This window comes from Stegodyphus dumicola, chromosome 5 (genome assembly GCF_044657685.1).
Source record: "Stegodyphus dumicola isolate Sdum_Otavi_A_Nest chromosome 5, ASM4465768v1".
Taxonomy (NCBI): domain Eukaryota; kingdom Metazoa; phylum Arthropoda; class Arachnida; order Araneae; family Eresidae; genus Stegodyphus; species Stegodyphus dumicola.
The window spans coordinates 89,233,453-89,260,347 of NC_140772.1; the positions used below are offsets into that span (position 1 = coordinate 89,233,453).

At 32.3% G+C, this 26,895-nt stretch overlaps 1 protein-coding gene across 1 annotated transcript in view; it reads right to left on the minus strand.

The window, feature by feature from the left end:
• Nucleotides 1-26,895, minus strand: part of LOC118181837 (cell adhesion molecule Dscam1-like) — a 1,450,682-nt gene that overhangs the window by 100,385 nt on the left and 1,323,402 nt on the right. The window contains exons 14-16 of the mRNA XM_085816862.1: nucleotides 26,585-26,733; nucleotides 23,752-23,883; nucleotides 14,348-14,518 (exon numbers count right to left, since the gene is read on the minus strand). Of these exons, the coding sequence (XP_085672988.1) occupies nucleotides 14,348-14,518; nucleotides 23,752-23,883; nucleotides 26,585-26,733 (452 nt within the window). The remainder of the gene's footprint in view (nucleotides 1-14,347; nucleotides 14,519-23,751; nucleotides 23,884-26,584; nucleotides 26,734-26,895) is intronic.

The following is a 26,895-nucleotide window of genomic DNA, read 5'->3' on the forward strand; positions in this document are numbered from 1 at the left end:
AATTTCAAAATGGAAGCAACGTTGCTTTTTAACGCCGATATTGCTAATTATCTGATACCATATACTTAGAGTTATTCATTTTCATTTTGTCTGCTTTTCAAGCATATTTTTTCTCTTAAAGTAATCCGATGCTCCCTTTTAACATGATAAAGTTAAAGAGACGAAAAAAAAATATCAGGGAGTAACTTAATTGCTAGATCACCGAGCCCATTTTGCAAGACAGAATATAATTACCCATTAAAATAGCTAAACTTAATGGCTGTTATTGCAAGGAAGCTTACTGAATATGATATATAATACTGTGTGTACTTATGATACTACATACAGTATAATTGTAAAATGTATCTCCTAAAAACGATGATTTTTTATAACTGGTGTAGCTATCATTAGAATGCATTTTTTAATGTCATATCCCACGATAAGGTGAAAAATAACTTCACAGTTAAAAATAATATATCTGAATAAAGCAAGCTAAAAACTTATGTTTACTGATTAGTTTATTATGTCAAACTCTAGCTTTATCTCATTTACTCTACGATGTTTTATTACTGATTATATTAAATTATTTGAATTATGGCAAAACACTCAAGGAGTGCCTGACCAAAGGGATGAATATCATTATGAAGGAATATTTAGGAGAATCTGACACATATTTCTAAGAAAACTAATAAAACCTCTATACATTTATCCCGTTTGCCAGGAACACAAAACCGGTCGAACTATCAGTGATAACGTTCTTACCGCTTTTCTTTTGACAAGCACTATTTGTAGACACATTAGGTTATTTTTGAAGCAGGAGATGTGAAAAATGGGCAATGCCTTCGGCAGGACTCGAACCTGGACCTCTCGAGTAAAAGAAAAGAAGGGAATAAAAGAGAAAGCAGGGAGAGAATATCTTATATAAGGGAGTAACTTAACCTTATATAAGAGAGTTCCAGTCGCCTTTTAAAAGGCGACTGGGGATTAGGGCACTCAATCGCCAATTGCCGGTAGTGAAGAATCATCATCCACCACATTTTAGTTCTGGCGCCTCTGTAGTTTAGTTTAGTGACGGAGGACGTGGGCACCACCCCTTTACCATTATGGTTAATTGGTTTAGCGCCACATCCACCCTTATCTAAAAAGGTGACTCATGCTAGGGCCACACGAGATCCACGCATAGGGCACATTGATTAGTGTTACAAAACATCGATATTAAAATGGTTACATCTGTGTGAACACAGTACTTATGAGTTATGAACAAAACTTTAGCAAGTGACGCATAAGATTACAATTCAATACCCCAGGAAGTAATTTTAGCAAGTTACATATAAAGTTTACAATTCAATTGGCGCCACTGTAGTGACATTAGGTTATTTTTGAAGCAGGAGACATGGAAAATGTGCAATTCCCTCGCCGAACCTGGACCTGGACCTCTCGAATACACGCCGAGTGTGCTATTGCAACATGAAGGCATGCAGAAAGGAGGGAGAAAGTACCTTTATATTTTATACAGAATTTGCAAACATATCTGAGACTCGTGCGAACTTTATATAGAATTATTTCACTTCCGTATCCATGCTCTTGAGAAATAAATGATTAGCACATTCACATGGAACTTGAAAGATCCGTGGTTTGAATCCTTGGCTGGCATAATCGATTTTCTTTGTCCCCTGCTCCGTAAAGCCTCAGAGTCTCTATAATTATGCCCGCTGTCCAGACGGTATAGTGGTCAATGTCGTACCGAAGAGCCCTGGTTCGAATCCCGGAGAGGACATATAATATAGTATATAATATCCGAAGACATATAATATCCGCAGAAGACATATGTAAAGCATGAGAGCATTCAGAATACACGGCAAGCCAAAGTCTTCTATGATGTTTTGGTGGGAGGAAAAGAGGAGTGGGAGAACCTCGAACTCATTCCCCAGGGTGCTTGCACTCAGAATTGAGGCGTAATTGGATAAAGTTGTACAGTCGTCTATATGGTGCTTAAGATTCATACCAAAAAGAGATGCAATCGTTCACCTCTTGCAATGATAGAATTCGTAAGCTTATTCTGATTAATTCAAACAAGCGATATTAGTCACAACAATATACTAATATGTAGTGGGCTGATATGTAGAACTAATATGTACAGTGCCCGAACTAACATGTAGTGGATGGTATTTCACCAATATTTGAGTTGGTTCGACTGGGACTCGTGCCTCTTCTCTGCTGCATTTTAAGGGGATATAATCGCATTCTTCTGTGCCGTTACCATACATGGCTACGAAATTAGAAGATTACAAGATCCATATTTTAAATTCTAGCAAAAGCACAGATGATTTTTCACATTTTGCTTTCGAAAAACCTAATGGTCCATCCGAATTTACATACAAGTGACGAAAAATCCATGAAAAGAGTAATTTCTTTGTTGGGAATAAAATTTAGAAAGAATTACAAATACTCCACGATTTCAATCTTTGAGCACCAGTGGATCCGTGTAAAGTTTGCATTGCTTCCTTACTGTAGGAGCTAGCATCAACTCGATTAAAGTTTATGTCGCTCAACGAAATAGAGCCTGTGTAAATTATCTATATATTCTATTTATATCGGTATTCCTGCCTTTATTATTTTATTTTATTTTGAATGCTTCAGTCTTAGGTAAAGAGACAAACCGTCATAGATATTACAGATATAAACGCTCAATTTAAAATAATTATGAGGGTTATTTCACAGGAAATTGCCTACAAACGAAGTATTTCTGGGTTTGATGCATTATTATAATATTACAGTTTTGAATTTTACAGTGAATACATAATGTCAAAATTAGATTTAATAATTGAAAAAGTAAGCAAAAGAATTATGATTGGAAAATTTGAAGTTACAGTAAATACCTCGAAAACTTTGCAATTAAAGCTCCAAAACTTAAAAAAATTGTGTTTATATAAATATACAAGTAAAAAAAGAAATTATTTCTTAATAGATTATCTTATCTGAGCATAAATGTGAAGGGTCAATCAATTGTGTCCGTAAACTAGAAGTGATTGTTTTTAAACCTAAGACGTAAACCTAACATTTGTTATGAAAACGAAATGCAAGAAGTGGTGTAAATATTTTGAATTAAAAAGCTATAAAAAATAGAAAGAATACTAATGAACTGTTAATCACCCTTTGTTTAATGATTCAGATAGAACTTTTCAAGCAATTAGTATTCAAAACATTAAACTGTGAAATTTGTGCAATTATTTAACAAAGAAAAGATTTAATTATTCAGTATAAAATTTTAAATTTATTTCATCGATCTCTCGCATTTGAAATAAGTATTTGACTTGAAAAACATATTTCGCTATAGTGACAATAATTTTTCTTTTACCGGAAAGCGAAGTCCACTAAGTGAATGTAATAAACACTTGGAAGAGTTTTCTTCGAGCTATTTGGAAAGAATAATTAGTGCATTTTCCAAATAACAGAATAAGAATTTTAAACGTTTTTGCTGATAAAATGATGTTCCAAATAATTTTCTCTAAATAATAGATTCTCTCATTTTTTACAAACGGATCTTTAAGACAATGGATTTCGAAATTGTTATTTACAATTTTTTAAATGTCACGTTTTTGAAATATTTAGAGCAAACTTGTATTTTATGGTGAAAATAAATGCCCTCAGTATATTGTATGGAAAAACAGAGAAGCAGGAAATCTCTTGCGCAGAGGGGAATACTTTCATTAAAGCTTCTCATCAAGTGGGATAAAATTTCTCGTTTTGCAACGTTGCTCATAAGCGTTGTAAGAACACAACTCAAAATATTGCTCCGTAATTTAAATAAATATACATATAGATATCAATTATGTTGTTCAATATTTTGTCAAAAAATAAATTATCAGAAGCCCACTTAAGTATTTGGAACTTACCAGACGAGTAATATGTGATGCACTGAGTGCAGGAATAACTTGGCGAATTAAAATTCATCTGCACTCCTCTAGGATGGGAGTTCCAAATAAAAAAAATTAAACCGCAATGCGTAAGAATTTGTAAATTTACGTGTCTGTCTAAACTGTAAATATATGCTTTTCTGTAAAATAACCGCACTAATGAAATTTGAATCTAAACATGCTTCTTTTAAAGCAATTAATTCTATGAACTTTGACATGAAGATTTTATTTCTTTTACTTTTTAATGTATCATTCTATTTTTAAGTTACAAAACAGCTTTTTTTCTATAGAAGTTCTGTTCAAATATGGTCTTTTACGCGTGATAAAAAGTTTTGCTGCTCAAACACTTTTGACATTTTAATGGGTGATATGCTAGCATGCACTTGGATATGTAAATGTACTGTAATACGTACTTTGCTTAAAATTAAGACACATATTTATTTCTAACACATATTCTCCGAAACTGTTTCCACGAGTTACTTTTGCCAAATAAATTCACATAAACTTAGTGGAAATTAAAGAATATTTTGTTATTTTATTAATATATAAAATTGTCATTTTGGTTGAGAGAGAGCTTCAATAATCTTCAGAGACATTAATAAATACTGACTCCACATTAACGAAGAAATATTCTTTTCTCCTTTAAACCTTGTTTCTCTTTCCAATGTAGCAAAATTATTTTTGTATCTAATATTGGCTTAATTTGCTCACCAACACATTTCTTTCACGTAAGAAAAAGGATTAGCATGCGAGTCTGAAGACCGTTTATTTCGGTTTACGGCGAACGCTATGACCTGCACTGCTCCAATCCCAGAGAAATAAATAAGAACGCTACCTGCAAGTCAAGTCCATCTCTTCTTATCAAAGCGGTCTCGCGCATAAAGATTTCTACGAGTCTGGTAGTATAACTGGAAATAAAACAGCAACGGGGATCATTTTATAGCTGTGGAACTTTCCCTAACAAATTAGAGAATAAAAGAGAATAAATTTTCTTCCTTTCGCTGAAGTAAACTCCTTTCGCAAAGGTTAATAGGACGGTGAGGTTTGTGCAGAGTTCGCGAAATTCCGCAAATGCGTATGTAGTGCTAGGGTTCTTTGGCTCGTAAATCTTCATTTGCGAATTCAATGATTTCCGTGACTTTGGTAGTCAAAGCAAAAGTATATTTACGCAGAAAGGAGGCAAAAGGAAGAGAGTGAATTCATTTCTTCACGAAATGCATGCTGTTATGATACAAAAATTAGCATTTAATTCCATTGCCAAATTGCCTAAAGAAGTTTTTCTAGCAGCCTAAGCATACCTTTATTTGAAAAACAAGCACTGAATTTTTTGAATTGTTGAGAAATACTATACAAAATAGAACTATATATTTTTCATTTAAAATTATAGATTATTAAGTTAGGATTAATAATAAGGGAAACAACAGGAATTTTTAAAAAACTGCGAAATTAATTTTTAAGGTATTCAGAACATAAATGACACAAAATAACCCGTCAAAAGTAATGTTTCCAAGTTTGGAAGAAATAATTTAAATAAAAATATTTAATTATTGAATTTATAAACAATTTAACTGTTTTAATTTAGTCATTCCTGTACATTTTTTAAGGTTTGTAGTAAAATAATTAAAAGTTCGTTAGTCTCCTTTTTTCAGGAAAAAAAACGAGATCTTGTTTCAAAATGATTAAATTAATATTTTTTAAACAGAAATTAAACTGAGAGCATGAAAATTAATTGCATTACCCATTTTTTTAAATACCTCTAACTTCCTCACCTAAAATGATCCCACTTCTCATTCTCCCATAAGCCTGCGAATTTTACCCTCTAACTATCGCCGTTCGCATTTTCGGACACACGTTCCTATTTAAATCTGGTTCGTTATGACAGACCTGTATGTTAAATTTAGCAATGACCTTCTGAGACACCCTGCATTAGTGTCATGTATAAAATTTTGACTCGGTTGAATCGAGTTTTGTAAATCCGACTCTGACGCAGCCAAACTCTTGGGAAATTTGACACAGCGAGAAAAATTTCAAGAAAATTCGAGATGTAACAAAATTCAATTTTTATAAATTTTTCGTAGCACAATCAATATCTAAATCTCCAGTTTAAATATTGGGAAGTGCCTAATATAATTTCGAAATAATAAAAGAAACTCTTCTGTTTGTAAGAATACTGATGTTTTTTAATTCAGTTTCGAAAAACGGATTTGCTGTACAAGAGGAAATATTTAAATATCGTTAAAAATATTAAAGAAATTTAATTGGATGTATAGACCTAAGAGGATATTTTCCAGACGAACAACTTTTAAATTTTAAAATTGATTGCTTTAATTAAAGCAGGGCGAGCAGGTTCGGTTTCCCTAAGTGAATGATGACATTTTGGAAAATATATGAAAGGGTATTTGTGTTCATAGTCAATTTACACATCGCAGAAATTACATTATGCAATTCATAATTTACATTACAGCACGGAAATACAACGCCAGTACCTGGATTAGCTGTAAATGAGACTTAAAAAAAACTGTTTCTTCAAACGATGCATTAGTTAATAATTAAGTAACAGACAATGACATAATGCACATTTGGCAACATATTCTGTTTGCATTTTAATCATAAACACTAGATTTTAATCTTAAGCCTGTAGAGACATTAGGTATTTTTGGGAACAGACAAGACGAAAAATTAGCAATCGCCTTCTTCGGGAATCGAACCACGGACCACTGGAATATCGACCCAGCGTGCAGAACTACTACACCACGAAGGCACGCTAAGAAGGAGGGAGAAATACCTTGTAAGCCTTTAATCCTTTAAGAAGCAAATCATAATATTTATCATTTGAAGGAATTCAAAATTCTTCTGTTAGTGTTCAATGTAATTGTTTTAATAATGTAATGTTGCAACAACGCTGTTTAACGGTGACTGAAAAGAATAATATACAAAAAGTAAATGTCGTTAAAATGCATTACAAATGAGTAATGTACGTCGAGGTCGAAGACAGTTTTGTGAAATCATTACCCAAATGCAATAATTATTTTCCAGGTGGTAGGAATAATTCCTATAAGGATGCAACGTTTGAATGATTTATTGCTGACATTTATTTGACAGCGGTGAGCACTTGAGTGACAGCAAAATTGCGGGACGGGTAATTAACCCCCACAGAAGGCATGAAAGTGGACAGGTTCCCTTACTCAATTTACATTCCAAACTCGTTTAAATGTCTACGCTTTCGCTTCATAGTAGAAGCATATAACGAGGTCAGGAAAGCTCTAGTTTAGGACAAGCGTCGTATTGAGTGGGATTATTTCAAACAGTTGCAAATTGTATTAAAAAGTTTCGGCGAAGGTAACTTTCCGTATATTATTCATCTTGGTAGATCTGCTAAAAGTTTTTGACTATTCTAACAAAATTTTAACGAAATTTTTATCCTAATTTTGTCGAAAGAATTCATTCTAAAAATAAGCGTGATACAGCAATCAAGGCTCAACACATTTCTCTATCGGCTATAATAAAATTACCTGTATATTTGTTTTTTCAACAATAGATTTTCAGTTTTCAGCCTCAATGTAGAATATTTACAGGGGTTATAGGGGATGATCATTGAACAGTGGTTCCGGCACATATGTAGTCTCATTTACATTTTTTTTTGCTTTCAGATGTGGGATATTAGTTTATTTAACAAAGAAAAAAAGATAATGGCATCATGTCATCCAAGAATAATATTTATAGCCCAAAATGAACGTTAGCCCAAATGGGCTATTAGTCTCGAAACTGGATTTTGCTTTGAATCACTATAAATGGCGTATCACGTTTCAAATTGTTGCTATTAAATAGTATCGGCCCGTAATTTTTAAAGAATTACATGATGAAGAATTTGCATGTATGCTTCTTGCATTGTCAGAAAACAATGGCATCTAGAGCCATCAAATTTTGAATAACGTAGTCCGACACACGAACACCGGCGCCTGGAAGCCTGAATTTTGAATTTGCTTTATTTTCAATTTCATATTACCTAAATCTTTAAGGATTTTTTGATTGATTAACAATCTCAAAAATTTCAAAGCAAGAAGCACTAACTAAATATGGATTAAAATATTTTTGTATCTAGCGCGCGAGATTGTCTATCGCAAATTTTAAGATATACTGCTTTTTACTTCCTTGTACGAAGTAAAAAGGAAGTATTGTAATCGCGAAAAGTTTCAGGCAGCATATTTCAACGAAAATATCCATTTTGACCTCTATCGAATGCAATTTAATGATGTTTTTGCGTGATACCTGTACGTAAGGACAGAATAAAAGACTCATTTACTCCTAAAAAATTATAAAACTGCTTTAAAATAAATTCTGAAGAAACTTTTCGTGGTGTCTGTACGAACATATGTACGTATCTCGCATAACTCAAAAACGAGTAGCCTCAGAACGTTGAAATTTTGTATATAGGACTGCTATAACATGTAGATGTGCACCTCGTATTTTGGTTGCAATCGGCTGCACCAAATGTATATAAATATATTTTTATATATATCCAGTCTGTTACCCGGCTCAGTGATCTCAGTTTCTTTACTTTTATATAATTATAAATTGTACATTTTGTGCTTTAAAAATGATTGAATTATGTTGTTTTTGTCTTCCGGTTAAGGATTTTATGCCTTTAGTAAATCTGTATGCAATATTGTTAGAATTATCAACAATTTTAAAGCTGTTTAAGTGCCGCTAAGCCTAATAATTTTTTTGATGGCGGCCATTGCTTTTTTACATTTGAAACAGCAGACTAGTGGATTTGTTGCCAATCTAGAGAAACGTAGCTTCGCAACAACAAAGATAACGCCTTCATTTATTATTGCCAATTAAATCAAGCTTAATCGTTTCTGGAATTTTTTCGAGGAAATAAGTGTTTAAGATTTATTTCGTAATTTTTAATACATATATTTTGAGTTTTTATGAATTTTTGCCTTGTCGCGAAGTGAGAACTGAATTCATTAAATGAGGGACACTCAGTCGTCTGTGAAAAACTGTTTGTTTTTTGTTTTGTTTGCTTAATTTCTTTTATACATCATTCTAGCTTTATTATAGTATTTGACTAGAACATGCGGCAACGATTAGATAATTCTTTAAATGATATAAATTTTGTGCATTTTGAGTTATAATATGAACGAAATATAATATTGTTAATACGAAATATAATACCTAGCGCCAGAGTGTCGCTATGGTAAACAAATAGAGTGAATTTTAAAGAATGCATTTATTCTATTGTGGTTTATGCGCTGTCAGCGAAGTAGATTTAATTTAATCCAATAAGTGTAAAGGAAATGCAAGAAATAATGCGATTAATTTAATATTCAGTACAAGGAAGTCATGTAGTGTACACATCAGATTTTTTAAAAAGTGGTTGCTGTTGAATCGAATTTCTGTGGCGTAAGAGTCTAAAACGTAATATTTAATACATAAAGTAAATGCACAAAGCATTGGTAATAAAAAAACAAGGAAAAGGTTTTTGTAAGGCTAGAAAGTGAAACGAAATTGGTTAGTAAAAGTGAGTATAACAGAAAACTGGTGTAGCCTAGTTGTATTCGTGCATTACATCTATTTTACAAGGAGTGTTTACAATAAAACTGAAAAGAAGTGAGAAGATAAAAGACTAAAAGCTATTCCTTTCAGTTTTCTTATTTTATGTCCGACCATATTTTGTGAAAAGTCAATGTTTTCAATTTTATCGAAGAGAAAATATTTACTCTGAAAAAAGTTATTTGCTTATCAATTTCGCTACTTATGTTAACCTAAACCTATGGCAATGGCTTTTCTAAAACTAAATTTTCTAAAACTACCATTTATAAATCATTTTGATATATAAATGGGAGTTTCCCCATTTATAAATTATCCCCTTAACCTGTGCATATAAATCGTTCTGATTTATATGCACTGGTTAAGGGGATCTGTAAACTGCACACTGCATTTGGCATTTCAAAGGCGAGTTTCACATTGTAGTTTTTTTTAAATATGAAAAATCATACAAATACTCCCATGGTTTTAATGCCTTCGTAATTAAGAAAAATATATACATTTGCCATCTCTTAAACATACATTTGTATCGTCATATATTTAAATTTCGTTGTTAATAATTAATAATAATATCTAATTAATAATCATATAAAGCTGAAACTTCTTTATTGCACAAAGATAAGAATGAGGTGAAAAGCAATTTTTCTTCTAAAAGCTCTGATATTTGCGTCTTCGTATGCATTTCGTTTCTAAAGGTAAGATGGCATTAATGTATAACTATCGGAATATTAAAAGCATGCAACATTATCATTTAAATAAAATAAAAAGAAACACATATTATATATACTATAAACTTAAAAGGTATGTGTCACCACAAAAAAACTAGGATGAGTCACCTTATTTACAGGGAAAGTTCAGAAATTCATTAGATTCATTTTATAACAATTTGACGGGTCTGTCATTTACTGAAGTGAAGAACATGATTCAAACTTAGGGCAGATAGTTTTGAGAACCTTGGTTAAATCCCATGGGAAACACACAATAGCAATTTGATCCAAGAATAAACACCAAGAAGTAGAATTCCAAGAATGTCGATAAACTGAGACGCAAACATTTTTTAGGAGATGAAAACAAAGCAAATTTATTTTAAATAACAGGATATTTTTCTATTAAGAATTTGAATTCCAATTGCATATCGTGATGCATGCACTGTAAATAAAGTGACTACTGGAATTTATTTTGAAAGCAGATGGTCGAATTAGAAATTTTGCAATAAATGTTTAATAGCTTTTTAAAAAATCCTTTTTCATTTGTGACGGTTCAAGTAATAAGTGTTGAAGAGTTTTGTTAAACAATCCATACGAAAGATTTTTTTTTATAAATGAATTAATTTTTTTGTACAAAAATGCATTGTCGACTAGCAATAACATCTGCTCATATCAGAAATTGCTATCGATTTGAATACATTAATGCTTCGAAGAGTTTTTGTGGTACAAGAAATATCCACTTACTTCTAGATTTATACATTAAAAGAAAACACACCTATTCATAGCATTAGCAAAGCCATAACCTTGTGCTTGGCACAGAGTTTAGTCAAAACTATCGATTTCGAGGGTAAACCCCTCTAGATCGAAGGCATATAATTTATAATTTTTTTAATATAACAGAACATATATCATTCAACATTATATGCATTATTTAATTATCGTCTTATATGTGTCAGACATGTGGAATCATCTCATATGCAAATATTTTTTCTTGTAAATTACCCTGAGAAATGAGTCCTCTTGCAAATGAAATCATACTATACTTCCTCCAATACGTAGTTAATTTTATGCAACTAAAATGTTTTTAATCCAAAAATTCAGTTATAGCATAAGATGAAGAAAAACGGTTAAAGGAATAGACATTTCATATTTTCCATCAGAATTGCTAACTGCGAAAGATCTTCGGAGAAAAGGAGGAATAAGGTTTACTTTGGTTTATGTGATTACGGCAAGCCCCGAAGGCTATTTGCCTAAGGAGATGAATGCCTTCGTGGAGGACGTTCTAAGAGAGAAACTGGCTCATATACACGTTACACATGGGAAAATCACGAAAACTCCCATGCAGCCAGTCCATTCGCAAAATTCGAACCTCAGACCGAACTACCAGTGTTCAGCGACCGCTCTGCCGTTGGCGGACCTTCGAGTGAGGAAATAATAAATTTAACAATGTAAACTAAGAGAAAGAAGGGCCAGTAATAAGGTAAAGGAGAGCGTTAAGTAGCCAACACACCAGGACTTTACTGGTGATTATGCCGGTATAGTTCTAAAATACTGCCGTACGAACTAAACTTATTAGGATGATTAGGATGGAAGTCCAAGAATATAAAAGCACATTGCATCGGTACTTCAAACATGAATTGTAAATATGCTGTTTTAGCAGAATTTTCCTGGGAACCCCGCTACCAATGCTATGTTGCTTACTGCTCACGTGACAAGCGGTCACCTTTCAACATCAGCTCCTGCCCTCTTGGACCGAGGGCTTGGACTTCCACTTTCTGCGTTCTTTGTGCAATCCCCTCATGACAGCCGGAACAAATTATGCAGTTTGCTTGATAATCACGGCAAAAGATGAACATGGAACTTCAAACATAACGCTCACAGCCACTGATTGAAATGTACATGTCAGAGGCGCTCGTTCGGAGTTGTTTGCTATATGATTTTAAAGTGGACTTGTTAGCATTAGAATCAAGTCGCCGAATTTAACCGGCCTTTTGGGATGATGCCGTTAACGAACGAACCGCTAGGCAATGGTTCCAGAAGTTCAGGTCTGGGAATATGTCTCTTAGTGATGCATCGCGCAGCGGTCAGCTACAAGCATTTTACGATGATGCCCTGAGAGCAGCCATAGAGAGTGATAGTAGCCAAACATGAAACATGTGGTAAGCTTGCTGCACACTTCCAGGTGAAACGATCAGACTCCATTTGCACCGCATATGAAAGGCATACAAGTTGAGCAAGTGTGTATCCTGCTCACTATCCGATGCAAACCAACAGCGTGTCGCTGCCTCTTCGTCATTGCTTACTCGGCACTACAATACATCCATATTTGATTGAGTACTCACCAGCGATGAAACGTTGGTCCAAAATGACTCACCCAAGCGTTCCAGACATTGATTGTCACCACGGGCCCCTGTGCCTCAAACTGCGAGACCTTCTCTCCACCCACGCATGATCATGTTCTGTATAGTCGCCAAGTACTGCCCTATGAGTTCCTGAAAGTGGCCCAAACGAACACGGCAGGACTGTACTCGCAACAGTTGAATCAACTCGAACTAATATTAACATTAAAATATCTAACATATACTGAACCGATATTTGATAATAACTGAGAGCCACCAGTTCAATTACGTAGTTGGAACGTGTACATCAGGTACTGATGCATATAGAACCAGCATTGGTCAATCGTGAGGGTGTACTCCACCTCTAGGACAATGCGAGGCCGCATGTGGTTTGGAAGGCCAGGTCCAGGGCCTGAGATTTACAGCGATGGCTTCGCACAGCTAGCCACTCCTTGGCAAAATGCACTGGATGCCGATGGCGTTACTTTCAGAATTACCCGTGATTATTATATGTTTCATGATTTTTTTCTTTCTGACTGCATTAATAAAATAAACGTTTCATATTAATAAAATAAACGTTTTCTGATTATTATTATATAAATGCATTTACTTTGTTTTTCCTAAATTCATATTAGTTACCATCCAAATACGAAATTATACTTTTAGTAGTCCATGAAGTTCTAAACTTTGGCGATCGCTGATTTAAAGCCTATTTGGTAACATGAACATATCTAAAACCAATGGTTGGATAAATAAATTAAAACGGTGATATGATAGACAATTGATATTATTATTGTTATTATTATTATTATTATTATTATTATCTTATTGTTATTATTATATTATTTTGGTTATCTCATTGGGATATGATATGACATTTTCGTGATTTGTTCATGTGTAACGTGAATACGAATCAGTTTCCTTAAAAATATCCTCCACGAAAGTGACAGGCAAATGGCTCGTATGTGCTTTGCTACATTACAAATAATTCAAATCCAGCTACTTATATTGAGTATTCTAAACTATACAGGATATACGTTATGAAATAATTGTACTGACACTAGGTTTTACGGAAGACACATTTCCACCTCATTCATTCCGCATAGCTTCTGCTTGAATTTAATGATCTTGTCATAAATTTGCTTGCTTCTGTTATGACTTTCGGAAAAATTTAAAACTCACTTATATCCTTGTCTTTCTCGTTCCCAAATTTTCGGCCATATTCTTGTGCTTACACGTTATAAGGAGGATTTAAATATGGCGATTTGGTTATGATTTGCTGTTATGATTTAGTGACTAATGTAATAGTATCATTCAGTCATGTTACACTTTTTTACAGTCATTTATATATCAAAACTATTTAACACTGTGGAATTATTTATCTCAAACCCTATTCAAATTCTGTAACATATCACCATAATTAAAATTAGATTTTAGATATTGCAAAAAATTCTTCCATTAGTTAAAAGTTAATCAATGTTTAACTACAATTTGCTTTATTCAGAACTTATTCTTTTAAATTCAAGTTTTTAAATTCTTCTGTAAGTCAACTGTCCCCATTCACGAAAAATTTCGCTTTTTAGTGATCTAGGTTTCCTTCTTAAGTAAGCCAAAGTGTTTGCTTATTTAACTAATATTGTGATTGTGTACCATTCAGAAACATACGCTTTTGGGTGGCTGTCTTAACGATGGTAGCCGACGTGAATTGCATATACTTTTCCCAATCAGAAACTGAAATGTTTAAAAAAACTGTCTACTGGATAATTGCTAAAAATAAACGGAATAAATTTTTCTCTACTAGATACTTTTAGATACTTACAAAAAGTCTAATAGCGAATGAAAAATTGCTTACCTTCTTCAGAAGTCGTAACATTAATCACTTCACTAGGCGCACTGTGACCAAGAGCATTTTCAGCAACAATTCGAATGAAATATAGAGTGACTGGTGACAGAGCCCTTAGAGTTGCCATTTTTTCCGATCCAGAAACAATCAGTTGTGATGTTTGTCCGTTCCAGCTACTGTCTGCAATATAGGAAATGCAGAAAAAAGATATTTAATTTGACCTTTTTATTTTTTTAAATTTTACTTTTGATGTAATGAAATTCTAGAAATAATTCAAATACAAATATAAAACGAGTTAATTATTCAATTTTGGATTAGAAAAAATATCTCTAGGTTGCAGATGTGCTTCGTCAAATATCAACAGAAGCAGGATAAATACATTTTCATTCCGAAATTTAAAAAATGAAGAATAGCGATATTTATGTTGCTCTATAAATAATGTTAACATTTTATAACCCATTCTCTTCCAAACTGTTAATGTTTACATGGTTGAATATTATGTTAGAATAATTTAAGGATATTAGTTATAATATAAAATTTATTTGACTTTAAATCTTGTTGTTGTTAAAAGTTTTGATTTTCCTTCCCTAAATTTTGAAACAGTCAAACAACTGCTGACAATAAACAAGCTGCCAATAAATTATATATAAGGTATCCATTGAATGTTTAAAATAAAGGGTAAGAAATTTTGAAATGTTTCAAAAAGTAAAAAAAAAGAAAGTAGCGTTTGTGTCAGCAAGCAGAACAAAGGACGCACATTGATTCTTCCTCCTCAAAAGCTCCGTAGGGAGTTTATGACTGACAAAAGAATTTCTTTGTATTTTTTTTTTATAGTTGGCTAAATCATGATTGAATTTTCTGGGAATTAGCTTGCTTTATTGTTTTCTGATTCTTTGTGGAGTATGAATTACTTCTGCTAAATTGCCCTTTCTTTCGTAATTTCGTGAACCTTAATTAGTGTTTACGAAGTCTCTTTGTTCCTGACACATTACGCATTGAATATGTGCGATGTTATTTTTTCGCACTGGAAACAAAAAGCAGACAACAATAATGACAGATCATTACTGGTAAATTAGATTAAGTAAACAGAGAACAAAGGCAAATATTTTGGAGTAAACTTTCAAAATTATAGATTGCTAAATGGTCCTTCAGCAACACTGAGGAAATTCAAACGCAGGAAATGTTTTCATTCACTGAAAATATTCAAAAGCATCAGATTTCAGTTTTACTTCGTATATTTACTTGTTGATCTCAATGTTTCTAAATTATATTGCTTATTAAAAGCAAAGCGTTTGCAGCAGTCGGTAAAGGTTAACTCTTGCGTAATAGAGCAACACATATAACTTGTCAAAAATATATTGTACTATAAAATATTATTTAGTAAATTGGTGTTTTAAGCGTCTGTGAATTATACGCCTATCTTTTCAGGCAGTATATATTAGGGATTAAATGTTAAAATGATTAAAGGATCATGTTTATTTATACTGCAATTTGAATCTAAACAGTGAATCATTAAGAGAGTTAAAAATATTCGGATTCTGCAAACTGAGGAGGATGGTTCTGACGAAAGAGATTAAAAAAAGTAATTTGGCCTAAAATAATTATAAGCGGATTAAAAAATTCAATTATTGAACTCTTAATAGCATTCAAATTTATCAACAATTTTTATAAATTGCTAAACATTATGTTGGTACATTTAGAAACTGGAAAGCGTTCGTATCAATATAAATTGCTAAATATAATATTGTAATATAATTACTAAGCTTGTAACATTTCATTAAACTAGTTTTCCTTCCAGATCTCTGGAAGAAACCAGATTCAACTAAGAAACTCCTGTTTACAGATGCAGTACAGATGAAAATTATTTGTCCATGGAGTTGATAATGTAAAAACGACTTTTTAATTTCTAGTTTAGATAATTTCTAGTGAGAAATGATTGGCCTCGCGTTAGATTCTTGAGCTAAAAGTTTACAACAAGGTCGTTTTAGATCTCAGTTTCAAACTAATTAACTCTGGCGGGAAGTATGTAAGGATCCTAAGTTTTACTAACGTTTATTTTATTTTAAATCTTTACTATCACTTCATATTTTCTACTTCCGGCCAGAATTAGAAGCTTTAACTTTTTTATGCAAATTTGTCTTGCTAACGCCAAGTGCTTAAGTTGTGGCTTTTTGCCAAGCAAAGGAGAGGAAGGAGTCATTGGAAGCAAGCCGCTTGCCATTATAGTGTTACGAGTTTTCACTCGGTTGCTGGTTGCCTTCAAGGCCAGAGGTTTAGTCCTCTTGATAATTGCAAAACGTATCGTAGTTTTAGAAGCTCGGCGTACTACATACGGACTTTGTTAAATAACGGCCAATCCTAATGCTAGGCACTTGTATATTAATTCAAAGTTAGTTTTAGTTGGAGTTTTAGTTAGTAGTTTTATATTCTTACGTTCAGACCACAAGTGGTTGATCTCTGTATTCCGAAGTTCCGGAAATACCTGTAAAGATAGAAAAATAAAGGGTTTCGTATACCCTTCCTGTTTGTATTGTCTACTTCACAATTTATTGAACATAGCTTGAGTAAGCTCCCTGTTCCGAGTCAGAACAATTCATGTTTCCAAAGCAAGTCAAGAGGAACACAAGTCCTGATAAGCTTAACAAGAAATACATAACTCAAATATAATTGTTAAATTTAATATATATTGTTAGTCCAAACACAAATTACTTTGCTTTTTCTGAGTAACTGTGCGAGATTTAAAGAGAAAAAGAAACACAAAGTCTTCTTCTTCAATAAATAAAAAAGTCTGCGAATAGAAAAAGTATATTATTTCAATAGAATTTCTCAATAATTTGAAATCACTATTTTGTTTAAAACCAGTGCGAAAAATTTGCAGCGACATGGAACCATGCTGACTGTAGTGCAGTTGATAATTGCTAGAAGGGTACGTGTGAAAGATCCATAGATCAAAATCACCCAGTCGAATTGTTTGTAGATTTTCGATCGGATTTAAGTCTGAGGAATTTGGCGACCAAGGAGGTACAACAATGCCTTCTTGTGCATTTTGAACACACTTCACGTACATTCCTAGATGAATGATTCTTTGCATAAGCGTCAAAGAATATGTCAGTATTCGTAAGGGGTATGTGTATGGTCTGCAGGAATTAACTTCAAAGCTCCTAGTGTATTGTAGTATATGGTACAGCTCAGCTTCCCTCCGCAGGTTCACCGCATCAAATGCGATATGGGGCTAATATGTCACTGATGGCACATAATATCATGCATAATTTAATAACATTTCGCGCAGTGCCAGCGGCTTAAAAGTTTTATGGATAAATATGGCAGTAAAGATATATAAGCAGTGATATTTAATTCTTAATATTTTAGTTTTTATTATACAGAAATCAATTAAATAGGGAACAAAAATCATTATAATTAATACTGCAAATTTATTTTATTCTGAATTTTTATTTTAAGTATTAGGATTTTCTGTTTATTCTTAGAAACATTATATTAAGCAACATATACGAGAATTAAAATATTTAGATTGAAAGCAGGTTTTTTTAGGGATTATTTTGTATGTTAGGCATAATCCCAAATATACGTCCCCGGCATACAGGAAACGTTCAGTGCTTCAAAGTCACCAGTAAACGGTGGATCTTCTTTCGCCCTGTGTTGGGAGAGAAGAGGTTATAGCTTACATAATGCTACCACAGTGATAATCTCAATGATAAGTGTATCCAGGAAATGCCAAAAAATATTCCCCTAAAGTTGTATCCGCCAGCTCATATTCGGTCCAGAAATGGTTGACAGGTGTTTGTTCTCCAATGTCATCAGAAAAGGCAACCTTTTATCAATCAACAGAAGTGCACGTTTGATATTACTAGGAAATTCCAATCGCTTTCGCTTATAAGCAGTCCGCTAATATAAGTACTGTCATCACATTCTGATGTGAAACCCCCATACGCAGTAACGTTCGCTGAACTGCCGTTTTCGTTTCTGATACATTACAAATTTTTGAGGCAATTGTATAGACTCATGTCACCTGGGCAGCAAATTGCTCCACTATAGTACTATGTCGTTTAGTCCAGAGGCACTGTCGCAGTTGCAATCCTCCTGTCATGTATGGCTCGTGGTGCTTCACAATTTCCATGCCGCTTTTTTTACTATATAATCCATTCTGCAACTGATCATACACGTGCAAATTCACCACAGCATCACGCGAACATTTTATAAAATGCTCATTTTCTGAAATGCTGCCAACCCTCGGCTTGAAAGTCAATAATTACCATTTTTTGTAATTCTGACCAATGCGCCCAATTTATTTGTGGGTAACAACGATTTGAAATATATTTCACATGCCTTACGCTATTGGTGACTTAGTACTGATGTCAAACGTAAATAGTTTTCACAATAATGGGATTATACTTGACATTGGTATGCTTCTCTTTCATCCGTAAGACAGAATGTTGATAATCTTAAAAACGTCTTGATTAAAAATGCTGTGCTAAAATAAGTATCTCAACTGGAATACCTTTTCATTTGTCTTGCGTTTCCTTTTACAGACATTTGACATTTTTTACCTGTAATTCAAAAATGTGTATTAAGGTTTTTCATGGTATATTTTCTTTGAAACCTCTTTATATAGGAAAACTGGTAGGAAAATTGTTCACATACTGCATCGAATAAGAAAGATTAGCATCAGGTAACGTTTGATAGGTTACCATAATACAGAACATATGAATAAAAAATAATATATATTCTTAGAAACTACATTTATAGATTTAGCCTTTTATTTTATTAATTTAAATTGGAAGTATTATATTGATGCAAGATCGTTAAGCCCTTGGTGAGTTTAGATAAATTTGGATATCCTGAAACATTACCTCACAAAATAGATTTGACTACATAAAACTGCTATGTATTCCAAACTGTTTGGCATTGTATTGTATCTGTATACTAGCTTATATTGTAAATAATTTTAATTTTTAATTATTTTAAAAGTAGCTATAAGTTTTTATTTTGTAACTTATTTCTTTTAATAATTCTCTTCCTATTTATATATGAAATCATGTATACTTTCTTTTATAAGCACATACTGAAATATAACTGTGTCTTATAAAAGTGAATTCATCAAAACTGAAATGTTGTCATATATAACCTTTAGCTGTAATGTGAACGTTGCTACGTTCTTCTACATCTGTGAATATAACTGCAGTATTTTAGATTGTGTGTATAAATACGTACATATATCTTTCACTGAATTTAAAAATAGAAGTTAAAAATGTGTATGTTATATTTTTTAGCACGTATTGTTGTGGTATGTTTTCAAATCCCTATAAACGGGCTAGGTCTATGGGAGGTTTCTCGGTCTTTTTCTCTATTACTTGAATGAAAGCAAGTTTTCCTTATAAAGTCCTCCTTTGTGGTATACCATCAATTTAGGTTGAGATCCATAGAGTGATAAGGCAGATAACAATGGAGTGCCTTCGTAATTCGAAATAGCTTGGTCTTTATATTCCTTGATCTTTAGTTCTCTGATAAATTTTATTCGAAACGGTATGCATTCCATTAGAAGTTTTTTATTCGAGACTACAAATAGTTTTAGAGATCTGAGTATAACATATATACGTGTTATCCTTTTTCATCTACTTTCCCGCCTTTATTTATTTGTCTAACGTATTAAAGAAATATAATATTTTTTGACTATATTTAATGCTGATGATGCTAAAGTCCTGTTTAGAAATCGACTTTAATATTTGAATAAAGATTATCTAACATTTTTATTTTAATTTTTACAGACAAGATAAGTTTTTGCAATATTTAAAAGCTTTCCAATTTTTAATAAAGGAGATGAATAAAAGCATTATAAATATTGCTTAGACATTTCTATTCCGAACATAGATCTTATTTCGAATGCAGAATTTCTTACAGAAATGAAGTACATCAGCTAGGTAGGTTGATGCTCCACGAAAGAAAAAAACTGAATTGCAGAAATCCATCAGCAAGATAAACAGCAACATGTTGAAATATTCATTGACTATGGATTGTTGAACTGTCAGTACTGAAAGAAGAAAATCCTGGAAAGGATTGGCACAGATGTCACACAGAAACTTCAGAAAAACTAAGTAGCTAAAGAACAATTCAGTTCAACCGTGGTGTCAAGTATTATTAATGATAGTGCGGACTGCAAATGTTTTATTACAATGTATTAGATGATTGATTGACATACAGAACTTAAGCGAGTTATGTTTTATTAATGAAGATTAGTTTTTAGGAAGTCTATTCGAAGATTACGCTTCCATGAAAGGATTTTCAGTCTTTCACCCAATAATTCAGGTACTGCCCGAATTAACGGAAATTATTTGTTCGCTATTGATAAATTTACGTCAGAGTAATTTTCGAATTAATCTAATTAATCATCCTTTAATTAGAATTGCATACAAATGGAATAAATATTATTCGTATTTTAATTTTTTCCCACTATAATATGAATTCTGATTGTGGCGCATCTTAAGTTATTTTCACAGGTACGTTGTCGACTATACTAGTAGCATGCTGAAAAGATTGAGACATTGCTAAATGGTATAAATTAAGCTTACCAAATCTTAAAAAGTGTTCAAACAAATCTTCTTCAACATCAATTCACTTTTGTAGGCGAATTTTTCAAATAATAAATACTTGAAGCCCTCCATTTCTTAGAAGGAATGAAAATTATGCTTTTATAACTTAATAATATATATATATATATATATATATATATATATATATATATATATATATATATATATATATATATATATTTAAATATGCTTTTATAACATATCTCATCTTCGGAATCAAAACTACGACAATGTCTATTTTGTTTTAAATTAAAAAATAGCCAAATGTCACACATTGCAAAATCAGGATAATAGGGTGGATGAGTTTTTGTCCGAGAAATTCAACTGTGAATCTAGTCGAATGAGAAGATGCCTTATCACGGGGGAGCTCGATTTCCCTAATGTTGGATTCTTTAAGAATTTCTGGAAAACACTTGGCGGTAAACATGTTTATGGTAACTGTTTTCTAAGCTACTAAACTTGATGACTTTGACTAGACCTGTACTTCTGTCGGTATGGAGATACATTATTTTTAACATTGCTCATTGTCTTTTCACCTTTGTTAATTTGAGATCATCTTCAAAGACCTTTTCTTAACGTGTTGGAAAGTGAAGAAACATTATATGTTTCATTTCCAGTTATGCTTTTAGAAATAATACCTTCTTGTCCACCATTCTTAAGTAATTTCAGAACTTCTCTACTGATCACACTATCAAAGTTTGGGTGTTTTGATAATTTAAGGTGGATCCAAGGATATACTAATTGTCTCTTATGCAGTTTTTCGTGAATAATTTTCTGTATAGCTGCGGATCAAATGTTACGTTCCTTCTACTAATTTGATTAGTACAGCCATTATCATTGATTAGCATTTTTCATATGGCTGAAGGTCTTTCGGCATATTCGTCACACAAGAAAGAATTTCAATCAATATGGAATTCTGTAAACCACCTAAATACATTAGCACGAGATGAAGCGTCATTTAGACGTACTAAATTGTAGACGTTAAAGGCAGTCTTCTTAATTTAACCCTTCTTTAAAATCATAAAATCGCAAAGAAATAATGTTCTTGCAAGAGCTTCATTATCCTTTCTTTCAAAATTTATTCTGCGATTCATAAATTGAGATTGTTGCCACAGAATTAACGTCCGCCGAAGTTTCTTTTAACGCATATTGTCTACGGCTATCTAAAAAATTTCAGAGTTAGCAACGTATATTGTTCCATGTTGTTAAAAGTAAAACAACTTTGTTCTATAAATCATTGTCAGAGATATTTTTACTTGGCTGAGGTTCTTAAATTTTAAATTAATTCATAATAATGGTGTATTCAGTACGTTTGGTTTGGAATACTTAAATCGAATTGCCCCAAGCTGCCACACTGTATTGTTTATGTTATACAAGCAAAGGATACAAATATGACGCTGCTATAAATGTACCTCTAAGTCTAGAAACATTTAGTAGAGGTTTAGATGCATTGTAATCTCTTGCCAACACATCAATAGCAAATCATTCAGTTATTGGTTTAAGAAGTAAAGTTGTTGATATTCAGCATTCCGCATTTTGCTTTTTTTTATTTCTGTAACGGCTTTTTCACACACGAATACATATGTGTTATAAAATTTTGCTCATATTTTTCTTTATATTCTACTATTTGTGACATTTCTGCATAGAATTTGCATAGCATTAGAAGCTGCATTGAATTACATCAATTTATAAGTCGTTCAAGGTCAGAAAATATAGGAATTGTTTAGATAAACACTGTTGAGGGCTCCGCAACTGTATAAGTGCCTAGGACCGCTGAACACTGATGATTAAATATGTGTGCAAATCCTGCATGTGTTCAATCCTTGCAACTTTAAGTCCAGGGCTGAGTCCGTAAGTGTCATGTAAAAAACGTTTATTCTTTAATAATATATGCAAAAAATGTGATTTAAGGTAATGATTTTGGTTTTATCAGGCTAAGTCTCTGTATCATGTTCGGATACAGCTCTAAGCCTCACTGAAACTCTAAGCTCTAAGTGTCATTGGAATTATCTGAACTCAAAAACAATAATAAAATCTGTCATTCATTAACAGTGGTTGTTATTACTTACATAGTAAAATATGCATTATTATAATTGTATATTTTATTTATTTAATTAGCCCAAAGGGGCGTTACTCAGGCTATAAATCTCGAAATGGTATTTTGCGACGGTTCATTATAAAAGTCCGTTTCCTTTTTCGTACTGTTGTTTACCAAATATTATCGCCTTGTATTATATTTAAAGAAATTAAATAACAAAAAATCAAACTCGAATATGGGCACCTAGTATAATTTTTGATTAACAAACTCAACGATTTCGAAACCAGCAATGGCAGCACCGTGCGAAAAATATAAAAAAAATATATATCCAGCGGGTCTATTGGAAATTCTAAAGATATGTGGTTTTTAAATATTTAGAGCGCAAAGAGACATTACCCCGAACGTTTTTGAAACTTATGAGTTTTGAAATGTATATGAATTGAAAAAGTCCCTTTGGGCGTAATGTAAAATATGAAAGCTTTCAGATTTTGCTTTACTTTTTTAAGGTTTTAATTTGTATTTGCATTAATCAATTTGATTAAAAAAATTTACTTTGCGGTTTAAGTGTTGTAATGTCATTTATTATTAGTTAAGTATAAACCTCTTTTTTACTCAACATACATAATACATTAAATCAAAGCTGTATATCTTTTTTTATTGCTAATGAAATTATTCTTTATTTTTCTTAAGTCTAATTTATCACTCATGTTAAGCAATACTACGTTACATCGCTTAATGATTTTAAAATTCTGATTATTTAATTGATTTACCAGATATTGTTTGGTATTGCACAACGCTTCCAGTTACGTGGCTATTACCATCATGTGTGACCTCCCATTGTAGAGTGACAGAACGGCTAGTAACATTGACGACGCTAATATTCGACGGAGGATCAGGTCGACCTGCAAAGGAATAATTATAGCAATAATAATATAAGAAACCATATTATTAAAAAGTCCATAATTTTTTTATTCTAATGCTAATCAATATACGCAGTACCTACACATATTTAGAATAAAAAGGCAAATTCTAATGCATAGCTTTGAGAAAAAACTTATAATTAGTATTTTTCTTTACAGAAAAATTAACATCACTTATTAATAATAAAGTCTCATTAAATCATATCATCTACTGTCTCTTAGAATACATGTTCCTACAGAAAATTTATATTAAAGATACATTACGTTATTCGGTATAGATTTGCTTAGCTTTATTTACTAAGGATTCTTTAAGACATATAAGCATACAATATGAATTTTTTTTTAAATTTTCATCAGAATGTCTATAATAGTATATGTACCATTATGTTACAACTCACGTACTATAGTTACGTACAACTTACGTACTATACTGCAAAGTTTAAAAACACAACAAAAATAAAGTCAGTGGAACATGAAAATAGAAAGAAAGAACATATTTGATAGAATTATTTTAGACAAATTGGGTCCCTTACTTCTTGGGATACGCAGAACGTTTTCCACTGCTTTTAAATTTTAATTTTTACCGTATATATGCCCTGGCAGTCCCTTGCTTCATGGTTCTGTTCCTAATTATGTCTTCTATTCTTAATTTGTGAAGCCCAAGATTTATGTTTTGCTTCATCAATATAAAATTAATAAGCATTTTAATTTTGCATTTCATTACGTTATTTTTATATATAATTATATTTTACAGTAAAGATTATTTCTAATATGAAATAACCAAATGAAATTGAGTAATTTAATATAAAAAGGAGTACTCGAAATAACAAGAAAAGCTAAAATGTTTTCATGCTTCATTTCATCTTTTATTTCCATGATTAAAACTAAAGCTTAATAATATATTCATTAACAATAGCAGAGCGCTAAGTTTAATATACGTAATATACTAACCGCAACCAACATGTATGTCATATTCATCAAACTTAAAATAGCACAATGTTAAGTTTAACATACATAATAAAAGTTTGACTGTTGTTAATACAACCAAGATTTAATATCAACTTCCTGGTTTAAAATAAATGTAAAGTTTATGTTATCTTCATAGGATTTGTAAAGAAAAACATGAAGATCAAACATTATAGCAATAAAAAAACTGTATTAAAATATAAAGGTAAGGAACGGAGAAAGGGGGCACTATCCCTTTACCATAACGGTATATTAAAATGTAAAATATTATGTTCCGTAAAAATGATATGAAAGATCAATTTTTCACTAATTTCGTAATTTAGAATTTCACTAATTTTATTTAGTAATCATTCGGGTATATTAAATAAAGAACGCTATATACACAATTAATTATTAGAAGAATTTAGGAGGGTAACGTATATTATGTCCATGTATCAGGCATATGAGTGACTTGATTGATTCCTTTTCAAAGCCTTCTACAGGCTTGGTTCTTCCTACAGCAGTACATCTTATATAGTTTCATAACGTACTTTCTCCCTCATCCCAGCATGCCTTCGTGGTGTAATGGTAGCACACTCGGCGAGTATTTGAGAGGTCCAGGTTGGAATCCCGGCTAGAGAATTGTTCACTTTTCACGTCTCCAGCATCAAAAAACCTAATGGCTCAACAGTTTCACAGAAATTAATTACGATAATTCCAGTGAAAGAGTTTTTATGAAAATTGTTAGAAAGATAAAGGCCTTACAGACTGGAAGAGAAATGAAAAATCAGGTAAAACGTAGCGCTATTCTTAAACAAAGCTCTGTTGATTTCTAATATGATCGATGCAGAGTTTGATATAGTTTTAGGAACAAAATAATTGAAAAAAAAAAAGGAGAAGCGATAACCACATCTCTATAGAAATCAAACAGCGAACTCACTTGAAATTGATCTGTCGAGAAAAACAGTCATGAACTAACTATGAAGGAATAAAGCTGTTAAAATACTGAAAGCTTTAAAAGGAGGTTGAGGTATTGTTGTTATGACTTATCTCACTTGTCTGAAAGTAACATCAGAACAAGCCCGCGAAATTCGTCGTGACAAGGAGTGCAAGATTACGACAGTCGTTGGCAACAGCCTTGAGCACCATACAGGTGACAGTACGACTTTACTCAGTTCTGAGGACGGGTTTGAGAGTCTCACAATCCTCTTCCCCTACCAGCAACTTCGCGAGATGACTTTCAGCTCACCGCATATTTAGTGTGTCTCCCATGCTACACATAAACTATTCATTTGCAAACATCCATGCTTTCTCTGTGATTCGAACTGGGAAGCTTCGGTACGACAATCAGCGTCTCTAACCACTGTCCGGTTGAGCGGCTGAGATATTAATGTTTCACGATTATAGTCCTCGATTCGATTTTTGTTTTGCATTTCTCTGCGTACGATTTCATTATAAATATGTTGTTACTCGTTTTGCACTGCAAATGTATTTTGCTGCTCAAGAAAAGGAACCTTTATCTAAATGCTCTCACAATCTATACAGTTTTTATTCAAAATTTGTACTAATCTTAAGTTTTGTTTTTGTTTCCCTCTAGTTTTAAATTCTATATCAATGTGTTTATCTTCTAACTGGAAGATGAATTATGTATAATGGAAAAATTATTACATTTAAAATAATCGAAAGACAGTCTTTTATAAGGCACTGGGAACGTGAAATATTTTAAGCAGTACTTCACCTTGGACGATATATTGTATGGTAGCTTCATCTGTTCCGATGTCACTTACAGCAGAACAACTGTATATTCCAGAATCATTACGATGTGTTTTCAGAATGTAAAATTCTGACATTGTTTGTCGTGAATCTGCTATATCCCGTATGGAAAATCTGCAATAGTATTGGAATATTAGAATAAACATCAGAGTAAATATCAAATCATTATTATAATTTACAAAATATCACCAAACTTATAAATGCAACTTTTCTGCCAGCACAGATATTTAACAAGGATCAGTAATTTCCATTTATATATGTATCCACCTACTTAAC